At 30.8% G+C, this 20,906-nt stretch overlaps 1 protein-coding gene across 3 annotated transcripts; it reads left to right on the top strand.

Annotated features, from left to right (window-relative positions):
* The first annotated feature begins 798 nt into the window (after positions 1-798).
* LOC133794794 (probable LRR receptor-like serine/threonine-protein kinase At1g53420) lies at positions 799-17,977 on the top strand. 3 transcript variants are annotated; one of them, XM_062232202.1, is made up of 29 exons: positions 799-1,085; positions 1,269-1,431; positions 1,834-1,905; positions 2,744-2,815; positions 2,953-3,027; positions 3,165-3,215; positions 3,320-3,379; positions 3,813-3,887; positions 4,064-4,135; positions 4,297-4,368; positions 8,632-8,703; positions 9,075-9,146; positions 9,661-9,759; positions 10,174-10,239; positions 10,349-10,429; positions 10,920-10,991; positions 12,132-12,200; positions 12,373-12,444; positions 12,588-12,647; positions 12,738-12,776; positions 13,500-13,552; positions 13,660-14,030; positions 14,199-14,427; positions 15,022-15,153; positions 15,317-15,429; positions 15,517-15,727; positions 15,863-16,103; positions 16,605-16,758; positions 16,866-17,977. In XM_062232202.1, the coding sequence occupies exons 1-29, from the start codon at positions 962-964 to the stop codon at positions 17,112-17,114; spliced, it is 3,291 nt and encodes a 1,096-aa protein (XP_062088186.1). In that variant the 5' UTR covers positions 799-961; the 3' UTR covers positions 17,115-17,977. The 3 variants fall into 3 exon arrangements, with proteins under 3 accessions (XP_062088186.1, XP_062088187.1, XP_062088188.1); XM_062232203.1 differs by lacking the exon at positions 2,744-2,815; XM_062232204.1 differs by lacking the exon at positions 4,064-4,135.
* Positions 17,978-20,906: the final 2,929 nt, after the last annotated feature.

Raw genomic sequence — 20,906 nt, 5'->3', positions numbered from 1 at the left:
TATCCACATTGTATTAGACTGAAGAGAATAATGTCATTATTTGTTTTCTACTGATCATGTTTTATATGGTAATCGGTATGCCATTGATCGGGAATCCCAAGTTAAAACGGATAGGGTTATATAATGGTATTAGTGGTCGACCTGGGAGTTGGATCAATGTCTTAATTATGGGTTAATATCATAAAAGTGAAACAGTATTACTTAAGTTCCTTAAAAAAAGTATTAGTTAAGTCATTAAACTTTATTTTGTATTATTTAAGTGTAACACATAAGTTATTTATCTTAATAATTTATGATCCAATTATTTATTAAAGAAAAATATTAAATCATAAATTACTTATTGTTGGGTTATAAATTTTTTTTTATTGTGCATTCTGAAAATTATTTTCTAATATAAATGACTTATATGAATCAAATTTAGTAAATTTAGAAACTTAAATAATACAATATAAAATCTGAGGAGCTACGTGATATTTTTTCGGAAAAATTAAGAATCTTACTGATACAAATCCCTTAAATATACTTGTTAAACATATTATAGTATATATATATACAAACATTACTGTAGGTCACCTATGTTGCCCAACACTTCCAGTGCAATTAATTATTGAGTCTCATTTATTCTATTTTAAATTAAAATATGCGAGAGCTAATGCTAAATTACACAAAAATAATAGTATTAGATATTATTAAGCACTACTCGTACTCCTTATCAATACCAAATTGGTAGGACCTTAGCTCCTTATCTTAAATTTATAGTCCCTTTTGTTTTTCCCCAGCAGGATAATATCCTTTATAAAGAATTCATTTTGTTATTGCATGCTTTTGCATGGGACAAGTTGTACAGAAAGGGAAATAATTGAAAGGCCAGGATCTTAGTTTTCCTTATATAGAGCAGAAGAAGCATGTTGACTAATAATTCAATTATCTATTATTGTACTCCAAACTAAAGTAAACAGAAATGAGTAATTCTATCCTACTTTTTGCTAAGTTTTTTTTCCGTCTTAGCTTACTGCTGCACCTTTGGAAACTCGGCCCTGGATCTAAATTTCGGACTGCTGCTCAAAGCTTGGTTAATGATGAAGGTACGCATACAAACATATATATTGAACTTAAATCATTAAGTTTTTCCAACTTCCCGTCTTTATTTATTTAGATGTTATTTTCTCATCAACATGATTAATTGGTATAAGGATATATATTAAACTCAGCATAAGATTGATCTAACTTCCTATACTTAACTGATCCATATCTTCAATACTTGGCAGTTGAAGCTCTAAATATTATAGCAGAAAAGTTAGGAAGAAAGAGCCCGCCGTCCGGCCGGTTTAATGACACTCTTTGCAATGACGACATCTTCTCATATTACGCCGCCGGCGTTGTATGTGACTGCACATACAACCTCAACAAGACTTGTCATATAAAGAAACTGTATGTTTCTGAAGCATATATACATGTATACATATATACGAATATTTAAGTGAATTTACAATATGATCAATTATATATACTTAAGTCTTAAGTGATTAAGAATATATAACAAGTCAATGTAGTTGTAGTGGTATTATGTACTATGATAATCCTTTGAAGAAAATAAGGTTCGATTTAAAGTAAAATTTTATTAATAAAAAATATCATCATAATTATAATATTACTAAAAGTTTGTTTCTACAAGTATTAATACAAAAATATATTTTTGTTTATTTTTAGTAGATATAATTTTATAATATAATAAATAATTACAAATAATTTTTTATTAAAACTGATTATTATAAAAAAAAATTGTGCTGTGGTAAACATAGTCATTTTTTGTAAATGTATTTTGAGTGGCAGCTTATGGAGCGAGGAAAGTTTAATTGGAACTATACCAGAAGAAGTTGCCAATCTTACTCATCTGGAAGTACTGTAAGTTCTCTCTCATTTATATTTGTCATTATATCCTTTTGATAATTTAAGGGCAATTATCAATCCACAGTCAAGTCAAAAAGAAATTTTAATAATTGACTACTTTTTTTTTTTTTTTTTTTGGGAGAGAATAAGTGGGTGTAACAGGTTAAAGATAAATGACACACATATTTTGAACCAGTACTCTTTTTGTTTCAAAGTATATATATATAAATATATATACTATATTCAAGCAATATAAAACAAAATAAATATTATATTTTAATTAAATAATTTATTTATTTTTGTTTAAGTTTATGTTTGTTCTAGTTTTTGAATTTTGGGGTGACAACAATACATTATATATTATATGTTTAATATAATATTAAATATTATACTTAGATTTTAAATTTAAGTTTCTTGCTGGTTTTTAAAAAAAAGCAATTTGTTGCTAATTTACAGTAAATTATACTATATGTTTAATATGATATTATTCTAATAAGTGAGTTTAAGTTTAATTAAATTTTATTTAAGTTAAAAACGTATGATTTTATTATTTTTAAATAATTATCATTGTAAAATATCTCAAAAATATCATATTTTAATTTGTTTAATTATTTATTATTTTAAATAATTATCATTGTAAAATATCTGAAAAAAATATCATATTTTAATTTTTTTAATTATTTATTTTATTTTATTTAAATTTAAGTGTTTACAAACTACTGTTAAATATAAAAATATTCTGTTAAAGTTAATATTAAAAAAATAAAAATCCTAAACAAATTTTTTTCTTTATTTACACACTTATTATATAGAAGAGATATATGAGTTTAATTACATAAATGTTATAATTCAGTGATTTTTCTGGCAACCAACTTCACGGTACCATACCTGATATCTTGGGGAATATGAGTTGGCTTTACGGCCTGTAAGTGCATATATATATATATATAAATACTTTTCTTTGTGCTTTTGAAGAGTTCTGATTAATTAATTGCCTTGGCATGGGTTTATCATTAGTATTCCTTAATTCTAGGAGAGTTAACAAAATTGTTGTACATTCAGGGTTCTTTCAAATAATCAATTTAGTGGACGAATACCTGAAAGCCTGGGGAATTTAAAGGCCCAAGCTCAAAATCTGTAAGATTATTAGTGGAAATCATATATTTATTTATTTAGCAGTTTGATCAATCACACTCAATCGTCTTTTTATTAGTAGTAGTGTTAGTGCATAATATAATTTTATCAATCGCTTTTTTATCTTAATTAACCAACAGCTCTGATGATCCGTACTCTCGAATTAAGGGAACTTGCCCGCAATTCAACCTGTACGTATATATATGCCACACTCTCCTTTATTGTTTGCTTTTAATTATTCTGTGGTAGGTGTACACTTATTACATATTTAATTTGATTACGAACCTACTACTAGGGATCTTTCATGGAATCAATTGGTTGGACCCATACCAGAAAGCCTGGGGAACATAACAATGTAAGTTTTCGAATTCGTCTCAACCTAGCTATATTAATTTCCAACATTGAAATGTTTTACTTTTGATCCTTTTATATATTAGTGTTAGAGAATAGAATTCCAACTTGGGATCATCATATCTTAAGAGTATCCATTACTTTACTTATTTTTAATTAGTTTTGAGATGAATCCTCATGTTTTTTATTATGCATTCTATTTTACGAAAATTGGTGAGCCAAAATTGAGTATGAATTTCTCCATTTATCACCAATTGATTTTGTCATGGAATCTCGTACTTACACATTAAAATAATTTAATCACACTGAGATAATAACATTTTTCTTTGTATTTTAATATTAGTTGGTTAAGTTTATGTAAATCTAATTAATAACATAAAATATTATATCCCAGAGCTGTTTAAATTGTTGTTTCATGGTGCTTTTTTCATTGACAGTGATCTAACCAAAATTGGTGGAAGAAGTATGGGGCCCCGGTCAGAGTTAGAATGCGATATGAGCATGTTTTCTATGTATGTTTTTTGACAATGTTTTCTAATATGTGTACGTTAAGGGTTGTATCAATCGTAATTATTTATCTCTTTATTGTTTAATTATTAAGCTTAGATATAAATCACTTACAACTTATTAATAGCGACAATGGTTTTTTTATTTTATATTAATTTAATATAAGTATTTATCTATTAAGGGACCTGTCATACAATAATCTGAGTGGAGGCATACCTGCCAGTTTAGGAAAATTGAAATTTCTTCAATCACTGTAAGCTCTATGTACATGTTCTGTATATTTATAGTGTTTCGTATTTAAAAAAATATGAAAAAAAATCCAAAACAAGAAAAAATATTATACGTTAGTAGAAATATAATGACTAACAATTAATTAAGTTTACCTTTTTTTCATTTTTTATTTTATTGTGACAGTGATCTACGTTATAACTATCTCACGAATTCGATACCGCCATCTTTGGGAGAGATTTCATTTCTGCTAGAACTGTAAGTAATATCTGCATCTTCAACATTAAGTATATGTATGATTTTTGTAACTTGTTTCATGCTCTACTTTCTTCGGGCAAAAAGAAAAAAAAAAAACTTAGCAATAAAATTTAAATATTTCTTTCTTTGTGCGTCCAAATAAGTACGTACGTCATGCATTCAAATGTCATGGGAATATCAGTACTAAGAGGAATATCAGTATTATTAGTTACAAATTAAGTCAACTATATCAAATATCAGTACTAAGAGGAATAAAACACGATATCAGGGAAATATATATGTATATATCTGCTAAAATTTATCATATGAAAAGCTTAAATAATTTATGGAATTTTAATTACTAATAATTTATAAGTAACATGTGTTTTAGAAATTGTAACTATTATTTGTTTTACTATTTTTTATGAATACAGCTAATTTATATAAGTGTTTTAGGTTCCAATTTATCCATATTTTATACGAGTAGCCACGTGCATTCAATTATAAAATTGAGACTAGAATATCATTATTATCATTTCAAATCTTGAAAGAATATGTTTGAAACAATATATTAAGAAAAAGGGAGCAAGATATTGTCACATGTAGTTATTGATATTTTTTCACTAAAACAAAATATGTGATACAAGAAAATGCACACTTCGAGTTTGTGCCAAACTCCTAAGCCTCAAATTCGGCAATTTCATTCAACATTCCCAGAAAATACAATTCAGTTTCCATTTTATATGATTCCCAAAATATCTCCAAAATAACGAACTCAAAGAAATGCACTCTTGGCTCATACGCCATTGCCTCACGGAATACACAGCTTAACAAACTTATGCGTACACAAATTCCCTAAGCCAGCTGGGCTTCACACGTTTTCTCCCACACCCCAGATTCGCTTCACTTGCTCTGTTCTCAGCTTCAACGGCTATGGGAGCTTCCTGATACGTTTCATGCCCTCTGTCCAGCTATTGTTCTTTGACAAGGTTTTGGGCTTGATCCATAACTGATTCTTGGGCTTCCTTTGTTGTCGTTTGTATCAAGTCTTGGACCTGTTGTTGGACTTGTAGGTCCAATTCAACTTGGACTTGGCTAACACTACTCCCGTCCTAGAAAATGACCTTGTCCTCAAGGTTGGAAACAACACAAAACGGGTTGGAGTGAAAATCTTCCCATGTAGCATCTTCTGCGGTGCTATGGGACCAATGCACCAAGACCTGCAATATTAAGGCAGTGCCGTGAGACACATAATTCCCAGTGAAGATGGTAGTTAGCCATGTAGCGGACTCCCACGTCACCGTGGATAAGCAAAACATCCTATTAATTGTAGCACCACACACTAGAGAACTCAACAGAGGACACGAAACCTGCTGAGCTTGCACTGGAGCGGCGCCCACCACACAAACAACCTGCCCAACCCATTGAAATGCCACTGGCAGAGCATGACAAGGATGAATGCATGGGCCAAAAGCTTGTAACCACTGCATACTGAGAATAATATCTAACCCCCAAATAGGGAAGACGAACTATTCAATAGCAAAACAGTGTTGCAGCTCCAAGGTGACTTGTATACACGACTGGGAGCAAGTCAAATAGTTACCATGGCGTATATAAACCGTGAAACATGTAGTGTCCTCGCAGCGGAGATGGAGTGGGAAAGCCCAAACATTGGAGATAACATTCAAGTTGCTGCCGGGATTGAGGACCTCCAATGTAGTGGTGCTATGATGGGCCACCATGCGAAAAATGGAGGGATTGGTTGGGTTAGCGAGCTTGTGTAATATGGCCTTGTCCTTATGCAGGGAGAATGATAGTGGGGATGAAGACTAGTACGGGCCAAACCGGAAGTGATTGTTGGGTGCATGGAGATAAACAAAACTAGATGGAGAGCCGTCTCCATGAGTGGTGCTCGTGAAGTCGATCGGGTGATCCTTATAGAGCGAAGCTTTAGCCATTGCATCGACCAAATCTGTCGGAACAGCCCAGAAAAATGCCCTTCGGATAGCCATCGTCAGACTGGAGATAAAAAAAATGAAGGAAAATCAAAGCAGACACACCGATAATATGAGGCATGAGTCCCGTAAATGTAGTTCGAAATTGTGAAACCATTCCAGATTGGGTCGACATAGCAAGACAACCAAGGGGGTCGGCATAAATGGAAGCCCCAAATCGGTGCCGAAATGCCGGAAGAGACACATCCCAACCAGTGAAAGAGCCACCCCATTCATTCCAGTGAAACTGTGTAGATGGGTCACCGTCCCAAGGGAAAGCTACCATGGTCAGTCGCATCTTCAGATCCACTTGGGGAAGATCGAACAATGTATGAAGGTGGTACGAACAAGTCTCGACATCAACACCATCAAATCGAGGTACCTGGACACAAGGAGTCGTCAAAACGGAATGCACATCCTGCAAGGAAGATTCGTCAAAAGTTCGCCCAGCGACACGGTGTTCGTCAAACTCGGAACCGATAGGTCCCTTCCGTATCTCCAATGGGAGATCAGACCGAGAGTGGGAAGGAAAGAGCTGCGAAATCCTTGCCTCGGTGCGAACCCGATGCTGCTCAAGCAAGGAGGTAAAGTGTGCCAGCTAAGAATCGACATGTTGTTTGAAGCGTAGCTCCATGGATTTCAAGAGGGCAGCAAGTTCTCCGTTCTTCATGGTGGAAAAAGAAAACAATGAAAGCACCAATTGATACAAGAAAATGCACACTTCGAGTCTGTGCCAAACTCCTAAGCCTCAAATTCGGCAATTTCATTCAACATTCCCAGAAAATACAGTTCAGTTTCCATTTTATATGATTCCCAAAATATCTCCAAAATGACGAACTCAAAGAAATGCACTCTTGGCTCATACGCCATTGCCTCACGGAATACACAGCTTAACAAATTTCTGCGTACACAAATTCCCTAAGCCAGCTGGGCTTCACACGTTTTCTCATCCCACACCCCAGATTCGCTTCACTTGCTCTGTTCTCAGCTTCAACGACTATGGGAGCTTCCTGATACGTTTCATGCCCTCTGTCCAGCTGTTGTTCTTTGACAAGGTTTTGGGCTTGATCCATAACTGATTCTTGGGCTTCCTTTGTTGTCGTTTGTATCAAGTCTTGGACCTGTTGTTGGACTTGTAGGTCCAATTCAACTTGGACTTGGCTAACAATATGTCAAATTTTCAATTTTCCAATTTATCAAAGTTATAATGATGTAATGCATTGCATAGCTTTAGCACAAAAAAGAAAAAAAATAGATATTTATAAAGGGAAAAAGAAGGCTATATACGAACTAAGAATGCGAACGCTTAGACGGTATATGAGCAAATAGAATAATTATAAAATGGAATATAAATAATATATTATATATACATATACATGCACACAAACACACACCAACCAAGCTTTTCTCTGGTAATTAATAGTCAATTTAATGATTGACTATAACTAACCAGCAAGGAAAATTAAAAAAAAAAAAAAAAAGTAGTTTAACTTTGACTGCTTTAACAAATTATGTTAATCGTTTCTCTTTTTGAACTTGTTTCCTTGCACCTAAAGTTAGGAGAAATCTTGAATAAACTTATTATCTCGTTAATTATGCCAAGAATAATAATAAAATGGCTACTGGCTTAAGATAACTCTCCAAAATGCTTATTTTCATTGGCTTTAATATAATTGATTCTATTGATGTGATTGAGAAATGCTTAGAGGAACCAACCCCACAATTAGGTGACATACTGTTATTAGTTCAATTTAATATTAAATTTTACATATTTGAATTTAATAAGTATTATAAGTTACCGTTAACAAAGTATTTGATACCTTAAAACATCAAATAGTAACACTCGATGTGATTTATGTATTTTAATTAGTATTTATAAAACTATTAATTTTAATTTTTAAGATATAAATATTATATGCTCGCTCCGTGTCAATTTATTTTATAGCTAGCTTCGCCTGTAGGAGACTCTACAATTATGTACATCTTCAAAATATTTATATATATATATAAATATATATATATATTATTTCAGTCCCCTTTGACTGTCCAATTGGATTAGTTGGCCTACAAAAGATCAACTTGTTAATCCTTTGCATGTTTCAGAAGAATTTAATTTAATCACTGATGCAGCTTTGTACAAATATCTAAATTAATAAGCTAGCTTTTCCATTATTATTTTGTATTGGAAGGATTAATATATATCATATAATTGTCTTCATCATTATATTTTATCTCATTACTATTTCTCTCTCATACAAGCTCCTATGTATATGTCATCGTGTTGATGAAGGGATGCGAGTAATAATCAACTCTCTGGTTCTCTTCAACCCACACTTGGAAATCTGAGTTATCTTGAGCTTCTGTAAGTTATTATACAAAGATATATATATATATATATATACATATAATTCTCTCAATAAATATATATTGCAACAAAAAATCTCAACCTTTTGATTCATTATTTCCACTTAATTCTCAAGATTTAGAATGTTTAGCTTCTCAAATATTTTTTATCTATTAGACTTGTCAAGTTTTCATTTATTTTCCTTTGTTAAATTAAGATTATTTAGTAAAAATTCTCAATTTATATTTATTTTCCCTTTACAAAAAGAAAATAATAAGAGTACTGGGAATTTTTCTGCCAAAAAAAAATCTAAAAGTAACTTTATATATATACTAATTTTTTTTATCTAAACAAATATAATTAAAGTCAGATTGAACCAATGTATGCAGCTGGTTATCATCCAATAATTTCACTGGCATTTTCCCGGAAAGTTATGCCAAATTTAAAAAAATGGGACAATTGTGAGTTTTTCTTTTCACTAATATAGCTCTTGATGATAATTTTTTCTATTAGCAAATATCATTCAATCAAATTATTCCTGACAGTTAAAAATTAGATATTAAATTATGATTAGAACGGATTGATTGTTGTATGATATATACAAAAATTTAATAAAACCAATCAGATTCAATTATATATATTTTTTTAAAATATAATTATTTATTTAGAATTTATGCTTATAATTTATATGATATTTGTTAGCATTGTATTATTTTGAACAAATTACAATTACTTTCTATTTATAATGCTCAAAATTAAAGATTTATAAAATTATTGGATCAAATCGGTTGAAACAAATTAATTAGATTGAATTGATTGTAAAAATCTAACTTCTAATAAATAATTAGATGAAGACCCTAATTAGTTATGTATAACATCGACAATGTTTTGCATTATTATCCAACTGTGATTATATCATTAATATTTAAAGCTATTTGATATAATAAATACATGAATTGGCACGGCCTTTTGCAGTTCTATATCGGGGAATTATTTGTCTGGTCCTTTCCCCAATTTCATAACAAACTGGCCTATCAAATTATTGTCTGGTGATCGCTTGCCCCTTGATACAGTGTAAGTCTTCAATTTTCTACAAATTATTTTTTTTAACAGCGCGTGGAATGTAATATAATTAACTAAGGCCTAGCTAGCTACCACACTTCTCATCAAGCTACCATCGCGCGTATTTACATTACAGTCTCCAACTACAAATATTAGTCTTATTTTTCAGAGAGCATTATATTATAATGATATCAAACAAGATTTTAATTCCTATTATTCACTTTCAGAATTTATTAGTTCGCTAGATATATATTGTCAACGCGCGGATCGTATCAAATTGTTTCTTCAAGTTTTTCGAAATTTATGATACATATATATACATATTATTTTTATTAAAAAAAATATGAAATATACACAAAAAAAGGCTAGCTTCACCCACCATATATATATATATAATTTCTCCACTAACCAATTAATTCCACACAGGTCTCTTTGCGGAAACAATTTTAGGGGAAACATATCTCCAAACATTATTGTCGTCGCTCAAAGATTGTACGTGTATTCACACCTTTATCCAGTACCTTATATTCAGTTATATTTAGGCGATTAGTTTATTTACAACTGTTTTTTTTTCAATATATATATATATATATATATGCAGGATTATATGTGATGTTGGAAACTCTTCTCTCAAATTCCCTAAATTATCTGTAGATAACTTTTCGTCGCTCGTGAATACCATGTAAGTAAAAATAGTGCATTTAAAAAAAAAAATGAAGTTATTTAAATTGGCTCATCTTTTAAACAAAAAGTACGCTTGGCAAATTGATTAAACAAGGGAAAGGATATATTTTGTAAAAGTTCGTTTTTATATGATATAAAAGAAAGCAAATAAAAATTATTGTTTAGTCCATCATTTTTACTATATGCACGTTTTATTTATAATTTTTTTTAAGTCTTTTTATTATATTTGTATCATTATCATATAAAATTTAAATAAATAAAAAATATTACATAAATATATTAAATAAAAGATTAAACCAAAACATTATTAGTTGTGATTTTAAAAAAAAATATATACATAATATTAACAAAATAAATGGTTAAAACTAAAAATTTCCTTAATCTACACACTTTTACACTTTTAGGTAAAGTACCTTATCATATATATTCAGAATTATCTAATATTAATTCACTTATTCTGAGAAAGGTTTTATATTGCTAATCTGTAGTGTACTGAGGAACTGCTCAATCTCTGGTTCAATACCTGCGTACCTTGGGTATTTATCAACCTTACGATACTTGTAAGTGATCTTTCATTCATTGTTTCCTCGTTTTGACTTAAAAAACTGATTAAATACAAGGAGTTGTCCATTTTATGAAAAAATAAGGGATATTTGCAATAAATTGTACGAAAAATCAGCAAAACTTCGGTCACTGTATATTGGTACATCCACATTAGCGAACCCAATGCTAATTAAATCAACTTATGTGGCATTAAATATACTTATATGACATATTACGTGTACATATCACACATTGTATGCATACTTGACATTTACAAAAAAATAATAAAATGGAATTTACTTATTTGGTACCTTTTGTATTTACAAAGTATTGTTATGATACTTTCTGTTTTTAATAATGCTCATATGCTATTCCGTATTTTGAAAATATAGATATTTCGTATCCTAATTGATAAAATTTTGTCAATATAATCAAACTGTCAGCAGTTATATATAATTTGTAGCTAATATGATTAAGAGTAATTTGATTAAATTGGTAAATTTTATTAATTAAATTTGAGTTTAAGGTACCAAATATGTATAATTTTAAAATACAGGATACCAAGTATGTACTATTTTAAAATGCAAGGTACCGAATATGTACGATTTCAAAATACAGAGTACCAAATGAACATTATTTGTAAACATAGAGTACCAAGATGATACTTTGTAAAAACACAGGGTAACAAATGGTTACTTACTCATAATAAAAATCAATTTAAACTTAAACTATATTTAAAAATCAGTATAATTTTTTTAAGATACACATAAAGTTAAATATATACTAATTTTATTTTCAAAATTCTTAAAACAAAATTAAATAAAATCATTAAACCAAAATTAAATTTTAAACTAAAATCATTAAAAAGTTCGAAACCTAAATTTTAAATTTGTTTAGGTTATACTACATTCATTATTTCTTTTCCAGATTTTTATTTTAAATTAATTCAAAATCTAAACTTAAAAGAAATATAATAAACATTATAACTCAAATTAAAAATATAACTTTTGTAAGCTGTAACTTTCTCAGGACAATACCTTTTTTTTTACTAGCTTGAAACAAATCAATATTTTATACTATGTATAAGATAACATTTTTTTTGACAAAACTATATATCCGGACATTATTAACTATTTTCTATTTTTATTTTTATGCAGAGATTTGAGCTTCAACAGATTAACTGGTGAAATCCCAGCCTCTTTCGAACATGCAAATTTAACTTACATGTACGTAAGACCATATAGAGTAGTTATATGCTCCTACGTATTGCATGTGCATGCTTATAAATATCTTCTTGTTTCCTTCAGTTTCATTAAAAAAGCAATACACCCGATTGAATTTTCTATCGCTCCCATTTACTATGGAATATTGTTGTGTCCCTCATTATTGTTTGCTCAGGTCTTTTGGGGAGAATATGCTTACTGGTTCAATTCCAAATTGGATTCCACATGCAGCTCTCTCAACTAAGATGTACATTTACAGTATATATATAAATATATATATATATATTTATATAGTTTCACATGTACTTTATAACAAAAGAAAAAAAATAAAGGAGATATATATATATAAATGTCATTAATTGATCTTATATATTCGTGTCTTCATTTCAGCGATCTCTCATACAACAATTTTTCAAACTTAAGCTTCAAAGATCCAAACAGTTCAAATATGTAAGAATATTATATTCTACTGTTGTAGAACTTAGCTTGTCTATCAAAAACAAGTACTCTGATTAAACTTTCTGCGCTTATATATTTCAGAAGTCTGTTTTCCTGCTGTTGCTGTGAGCCAGAAAAGACGTGAGTGAATGTTCCTTTTGATCCTTTCAGATACAGAAGTACTAACTAGTTAACTTAAAAAGTAAAATAAAAAAAAAAGTAACTAAAAAAAGAAGAGAGAAACATATTTGACAGTAAAGACCGCGAAGATTTTAACTGACTTGCAATATAATGTAGATAAATTAGAAAATAAAATATACTGTACTCACCAATTAATTGGTAACCATTAAAAGAACATTTATTTATTTATTTAATTAAAAATTTGACAATTAAATATAAAATAGCTTTTGGTAACTCTATTTTTATTTTTTATTTTTTTAAATTTTAAACAAAATTTATTAAATTTTGAAAATAGAAAGTTTTCACTTTAAATTTTTTTTTAAACAGTTTTCATTTTTTCAAACTCTTCTTTAAATTAACACATCACATTGTTAAACAAAAAATAAAAATAAAAGTTATCAAACACATTTATTATTTTTTGTTTTTAAAAACAAAAAACAAAAATAATTACCAATCATATTTTTATTTTTTAAAAATAAAAAAACAAAAATAAAATAATATTTCTATTTTTGTGTTTAAAAAATTTAAAAACAAAATTTTTACCAAACGGAGCCATAGTTAATATTCTACCCTCTTCCTTTAGATAAATATAATTATCAAGTGAACAGTAAGCAACTTACTCTAATTAAAAAATCAGTACATGAACATGATCTTGATAATTAACAAAATTTTAAATATATGCAGGACTAATGTGAATCAATTGATGACAGAAAATTGTCCTGGAGGGAAACCTAAATGTATGTGTATATATATAAATATATTTTTCTGCTGGAAATATTGTACATACTTTTTGGCTTAAAGATTTTATCCATATTTTCTTAAAGGTGTATTATGATTTCTACAGATAGTTCATTGTACATAAACTGTGGTGGTGAAGAAGCAACTATAAATGGGATTAATTACGAGAGTGATAATCGCACATCAAATTTTTATGTAAGTCCCAAAGGAAATTGGGCTTATACTACTCCAGAAAGCTTTGTAGCAGGAGACACCAACTACAGCGATCACATTAAAAGGGTCAAATGTGGATTTTCTGTTTCTGAGGCACCTTTATATGAGAAAGCTCGTTTTTCTCCTCTCTCCTTGAAATACTACGGATTTTGTTTACATAATGGTAAGTATAATGTGACACTACATTTTGCTGAAATTGTTTACACGGAAGATGCAGGCGGCTACGACAGTAAAAAGAAACGTGTATTCGATGTATATATTCAGGTAATATTATATTATTCACTAACAATAACAATAATTTTACATATATACGTTATTCAAGTGTAATACCTACAAGATTATATAAAAAAAGTGGCAACTCTTAGTTCTAATACTCATTTTATGTAAGGAGTATTATACATTGTTGGCTCAGTTATAAAATCCTTGATGCAGGGAAACAGGGTGCTAACAGATTTCAACATAAAAAATGCGAGTGGACCAAATAACGTTGCCATTGTTGACAACCTTACCGCCGTTGTGAGTAACAATCAATTAGAGATTCACTTCTACTGGGCTGGAAAAGGGTCTTCAGACTACACACAAGAGCCTTTTATTCTAGATGACTTTGTACCCCCTCCTGATTTTAACGGGCCACTCATTTCAGCCATTTCCGTAACTCCAGGTATAAAGAAAAACTGTTTTTCAACTTAGAGCAAATAAAATTTCAAGTGTTGAGGAATTTGAGAAAAGAGCACGTGGGCTTAATTTTACTTCTGTTTTGCTGATATATAGAGTAGGATTACAAGTACACAACAGAAGACACTTCTTTAAAATTAACTTCTAAGAAAATTACATTTTGGAGTATTCTTAAAATGATTGGCTAAGCAATCTTAACAAAGCAACTAATTAGCTTTTTAACGTTGTTAAATATATACACATACACGTACAAATTCAGTGTATGTGTACAGTATACTAGTGAAATTGTGATTTCTTCTTCAACTCTAATCAAAATATTGTCAGTTTGTGGATCATGGTTGAAACTATATAATTCCAGAATACCTTCTTGGCATTGCACAATTGTATTTTGAACTATCCGGCCATATGTAATTAATCAGCAATAATGATGTAGAGCACTAGTCTTAAACACAAGATTATACTAACAACTCATATATCGATCTCCCTACAGATCAGAACAGAGCGGCCATAAAAAATTAAGAAAAATAAACAAACCTTTTCTTGTTAATTATTTATTTCAGAACGATTTGTCTAATTTCAGATTTCAAACTGGGTAAGAAATTATCTCCTGTACACATAGCCTTGATCACGGTTGCTTCAGTTATATTTGCTCTGTTGCTTTTATTGGCTCTCGCTTGGATGATGGGATGGCTGGACAAAGAAGACTTACAAGGTGAGAGTACTAGAAAACCATGCATACTCTCATTGAAATTGGAAACTCGCTTTTTCTTATTTCTTATTAAAACTATTTGTCCTCTCCAACCAAAAACTAATAATAAAAAGAAAAAACTCATTCTTACCTACTTTTCTTTTGTGCCATGTTTGCTTTGAAATAGAAATAAGAGTTGGTGAAGACAAAACAGTTACCCTCAAACAGTTAAGAGATGCTACTCGAAAATTTAGCAAAGATACAGAGATCGGTAGAGGGGGTTTTGGAACTGTTTACAAGGTAGATCGGTACAGTGTAGCATATATATATATATACCCTTATTTTTGGTGCTTAGTATGAAAAAGTTGCTGAATTTCATGGTTGCAGGCTGAATTTCCAGATCATCATGTTGTAGCTGTGAAAAAGCTTGACGCTCTTTCGGTGGAGGGAATTGACAAATTAAAGAGCGAAATCTATACCCTCCAATCTTTGAGGCATGAAAACCTCGTTCGTTTGTTTGATATATATGTTGGAAAGGGCTTGTATTTGCTTATCTATGAGTACATGGAAAACAGGTCCCTTGCAGATGCCTTGTTCAGTAAGTGTTTTATAATTATACCTTTAATTAGGCAATACACCTTTTTTTGACTGGTTATTTACCTATAATTTAATCTGTGTATCTCTAAATTAATCAACGACGAGGGCTGAAACTGGCGCCTAATGACTTATGCAGACCCAGAGCACAAAGTCACGCTTGATTGGGATGCAAGATTTAACATTTGCCTTGGGATTGCAAAGGGTTTGCAGTATCTACATGAACATCCTAGATTCAAGATGGTTCATAGAGGTATTAAAGCTGCTAATATTCTTCTCGACGGCACACTTAAGTCTAAGATATCAGACTTTGGATTGGCAAGCGCATATGCTGAGGACGAGACTGATGCAATTAAAGTCATCAAAACAGAAGCGCCACAGTAAGTAATTAAGTACTCTCTTTGTCAAGCTAACAATCCTATTTTATATCACAATGTGAAGTTATGTATCAGTTTCCTCTCTTGGAAAGTTTGTAGTGCAATAACATGCATCAAACAATATTTGACAACACAAGTAGTAGTAAAAAGTCAATATATATAGCATAGCTTCCGAATAAATATTACTCTTCACAGTCGAAAAACACTCGTGATCACAAAATGTATTCTATCATAAATAATTAATTCACTCATACTATTTATATAATTTCATACATCTTATTCTTAAATGTTTGGTGAGAGTCGCTCTTTCTAAGGTAGTATATTGCCCTTTGTATATTTAGTATGGTGGTAATCGTATATATAGTTGTCTTTATAACAATGGTGGATGGTATGTACATTCATACACAATAAATTATCATCTACCAATGTAACTCTGTTGAGATGCAAATTATGATATATATGGTGGTCTTACTGATTATTTTTTGTTTGGATATATATATATAGTGGATACATGGCACCTGAGTACCCAATGTATGGAACAATATCAAGTAAATACGACGTCTATGGTTTTGGAGTGGTTATACTGGAGCTTGTTAGTGGCAGAAAAAATGCAGGCCATAAACGCAACCAAGATGAGCTTGAGTTTCTTGTAGACGAGGCCAGTGAAAATGATTAATATATATATATATATATATAATACTGGAATATTTTTATAATTTGGTCCATATAAGGAAAGCAAAATAACGCCTTGATAAATGAATGCAGGTTTGTGTAGCGGATACAAAAGGAAGGTTGTTGGGTTTGGTGGACAAAAGTTTGACCGTTTATGAAACGAAGCAAGTCATAACCATCTTAAAGTTAGCAGTAAAGTGCACCAATATATCCCCTGGGGTCAGACCCACAATGTCCGAGGTTGTGAGTGTTCTAACTGAAGAAAAAACTCTTGACGAGATTTCTCTGCCTGAAGCCTCCGATGAAGCTGCCAAAACTGATCAAGACCTTGCTAAAGAGTAAAGATGCAGAATCATTTGCTTCTGCATAACTATGTTCTTAGAATAAGTACTATCAAAGGGATAGATAAAAATTAAAGAGAACATTTGGTAGCTGTGGAGATTAATGTCAAGTTTAGTAAATTATCGCTGAATTTGTTATTTTCTAGTCAAATTGATAAAATCGATAATTGTTAGAAAACATTATATAGGATTGGGTGACTCCAATTTGAGTTAAACTTCAATTATTTTCATCTCAGGTAAGATAAGGTTTTATCCATCTATGCCAAAAATTGAAAGAGAAACAAGAAAGAAATCTTACAAATGCTTGCTTGATAAGCTATCCCCTCCTCCAAGCTTGCAAAAGTTGTGTCTTAGGAACTGTCACAGGGAAAATCTTCCCATCTGGGTTAATCCAGGAAAGCTTTCCGAATTGAAGTACTATCTTTGCATTGAGAATGGTGATCTTCATAACTTGACTGTTGAGATTGAAGATAAGAATTGTAATTTGGCATGGAACATTGAAGTCCTGTGTGTTTGAAGTTCTTAACTCGGGTTGAGATAGATTGGAAGGAGTTGCAGAAAGAAATGCTCTGTTACGCCACCTGGAGGTGAGTCATTGTTACAAGTTGAAAGATTTCTCATATACGCTCTGTTAAGACCCCGGGATTCTGGACAAAAAAAGCAAGGCCCTGAAATTGATTCCGAGGATACCAGTACCAATCTTAAAGATGATATTTGATATGGTTACGTACGTGTGTGAGTGTTACACATTATACATTGTGTTATATGGATGATTTTAGTATCGAAGCGAGAGAACTCAGAACTTTGTGAGATAATTAGTGCGTTTTCAAATATATTGTTCTAGTGTGCTATTTTTCTTTTTCATGTAATGTGTTTCCATCAACTTTCTTAGTCTCTTTTCTGGATAGATGATCCGTGTTTAATTAGAAAACGATTATAAAATACTAGTGTTAAGTCTAAAAATGAATTTTAACTTAATGAATATCGGTTGTGATACTAATTCCAATATTGTTCTACACATAGCTTTTATTTATTATGATTATGTGTACATCTATTTATCAAGATTAATTAGTAAATCGATGAGGACCTTGCTAAAGATGCAGAACGTAAATACAACTGACCATGACCTTGATATAGAGAAGAAACTGAAAACATTATTAGTTGCAAATTCAACACCTTGAAACTTCACGTATATGCATCCTATTAGTCATTTCTGACATAAGATAGCATCCTATTAGACATTTTCTTGGATTTAATTGTTCTATATATATATTAGAGTATTTGATTTGGGACTCTTAACAATTTTGCTCTAAAACTCATGGGGTACATTTATACTTGAATTGACGAGCTTTTACATTTTTAACATTCAGGGAATTAAATATTCATTCTTTCATAATTTTATGGCTTAGAAATATTAACTAATAATAAATCATTGAGAGAAACTCACAAAGAGGATAGATCTGTGCCTGGTTGAATTGTCGTTAATTTCTTTTAACACTAAGAAAATTTGATTATTATAGCATGTTACGAGAAATTCATGACTAGGTGTATCGAAGCCAACTCATATCAGTGTGCACACAATCATAAACATGTTCAAGCCGTCTATCACTACACGAGCTCGACAAGGATAATGTACGGACTCGGCACGCGCCCTGGAGATCATCATAATAATTAGAGCTGTCAACGAAGGCTACTTCGAACTACATTTTCGTGACTCTGAAAAAACTAGATCATATTTGGGAGAGGAAATTAAATGGCACAGTCGGTTTGGGATATTAAGTTTTAAATTACACCTTTTATTTTATTGTAAAAAATTAATATCCAATTTTAACAATGAAATGCAAATATGGAACAAATTATTTATAGAAATTTCTGGATGAGTCGCGGACTATGTCGCTCTCTTTAAAATGTCTCGCGACACTGCCTTAAGTGTGCACGACAATCTATCAACCACGTCGTCCCCAGGATAAAACAACCACTATATACGAAACTCCTTTTTGCACCGAAAGGAGTCGCTCTCGTACGTCCTTAAAATTGCTCTCAGAAAATTCAATATTTTAGAAGAGAATTTTTTCTTCAAAGGAGATGTACTCTCCCATTTTTCTGATCCGACTTATGTAGAGAAGTCGATCAAAAATAAAATAGTTAGAGAAGTTGATTAATTCGTGAGAGAAATCGTGGTCATACGCAGTTAAAACAGATCACGTTTACTGCTTTTAATAAAATGTTTTAAAATTAATTAATAAATAATTTTTTTTTATTTTTGTAAAATCCTTTTTTGGCTAAACTTTAATTTAGACAAAATATTTTAATTGTTTAAAGAAAAATCAGTAGCATATCTCCATATTGATTTTTGGTTTTATTGGAAATATTTTCAGCTGGTTTTGTAATGTGAAAAGATCTTTAAGTGTGAATATATTTGTTACCTTATTTATCTCAAATAATCAATTTTTGGTAAAAATATATTGTGCAAATATCTTGAGATTATTTTCAGGGATTATGTGGGATTATGTCTATTCTGGAATTAAGTTGATGTCGAAAATGAACATGGTCAAAAGAAATGACCATGTTCGTTTTGCCAGATAAGACTGATTTCGTTGCTGACTCATCAGTTTCCTTTTCTGTCGACACAGAATGCATCTGGCTGGCTGATTTCCTAAATCAAAGGAATTCGCAAATTGATTTCAAAGATACCAGAAAATCATGGCCTTGGACGATTTCCCTGCCTATAAATACCTTGCCAAGGCCTTTGGATTTTTCACTTCTTCCATTTTGAATATTTGTAAACATTACATTATTTTGAAGAGTGTGTCTTATTTGTAGAGATTAAGTTTGTTCACCTTAATCTTTGTGAGAGTGCTGAGTGTACTTGTGGATATCTATCTACTCCATTGTAATCAGATAGTGTCTATTGTGAACGTGTTCATAAGGATCTTCGGGAGAGGATTTTATCTAAGTCTCACTTCGGGAGGAAGTGTGCACTCGCTATTCTTTGAAGGAAGTTCAAGAGAATCAGCGTTTCATCAAACCAGATTCGTAGAGAATAGTACAACAAGATTACGGCAATAGTTTAAGAGGGAGTCTTACATTGTTTAAGTCAATGCTTTTGTACACTTTGTTTCTTTACTAATTGGTTTATTCTCTGGGCGTGGCCCCAAGGAGTAGGTTATCCGAAAGGGTTTCTGAACCTTGTAAAAATTCGCTGTGTTCTTTAATTTTTACACTGTCTATTTTTTGTGTTCAGTTCTGTCGTGACAAGTTCGGATTCTGTCCCGACATAACTGTTTTCTGTGTAAACAACTAATTACCATTCCTCATTTTAATTAACTCATTGTTTAATTAATTTGGTAATTACTAAAAACGAAATTTCAATTTTATTAAATAATTTTTCAAAAAAAATAAAGTGTGACACCACACCACCTGCCAGCTCAGTACGGTTGGACGGCGGCGCGCGTGTGTAGTCAAGTGTGTGAGTCATCACCCATGTGTACAAAACTAGGTGCCCCTTGGGGACAAACCCAATTCTCAAAGTTGTCTACCATATACTCTCATGAAAAAATATTCTTATCCCCATGTGAGACTCTTTTCACTATCACACACTTAACAATTTTCTATTTTACAAAATTCACACAAATTAGTTCCAACACTATGTCTTAGATTCCATTTTATTATTACTAAAATAGATATGAGGATGGAGATTTGAACCTCATACCTCTTTACTAATTAATAGGCTATTTTTTTATTTAATTATAATTTTAGTTATATTTTTCAACAATATTTTACACAATTATAT

This window comes from Humulus lupulus, chromosome 8, assembly GCF_963169125.1.
Source record: "Humulus lupulus chromosome 8, drHumLupu1.1, whole genome shotgun sequence".
NCBI lineage: Eukaryota > Viridiplantae > Streptophyta > Magnoliopsida > Rosales > Cannabaceae > Humulus > Humulus lupulus.
Note: the sequence above shows the minus strand (reverse complement) of the source record. Positions and strands in the feature narration are given on the sequence as shown.

Coding starts and splice junctions, on each gene's coding strand:
- LOC133794794 (XM_062232202.1), top strand. CDS start 962: ATGAGTAATTCTATCCTACTTTTTGCTAAGTTTTTTTTCCGTCTTAGC. Junction 1,086..1,268: donor AAGCTTGGTTAATGATGAAG/GTACGCATACAA, acceptor AATACTTGGCAG/TTGAAGCTCTAAATATTATA. Junction 3,216..3,319: donor ACTTGCCCGCAATTCAACCT/GTACGTATATAT, acceptor ACCTACTACTAG/GGATCTTTCATGGAATCAAT.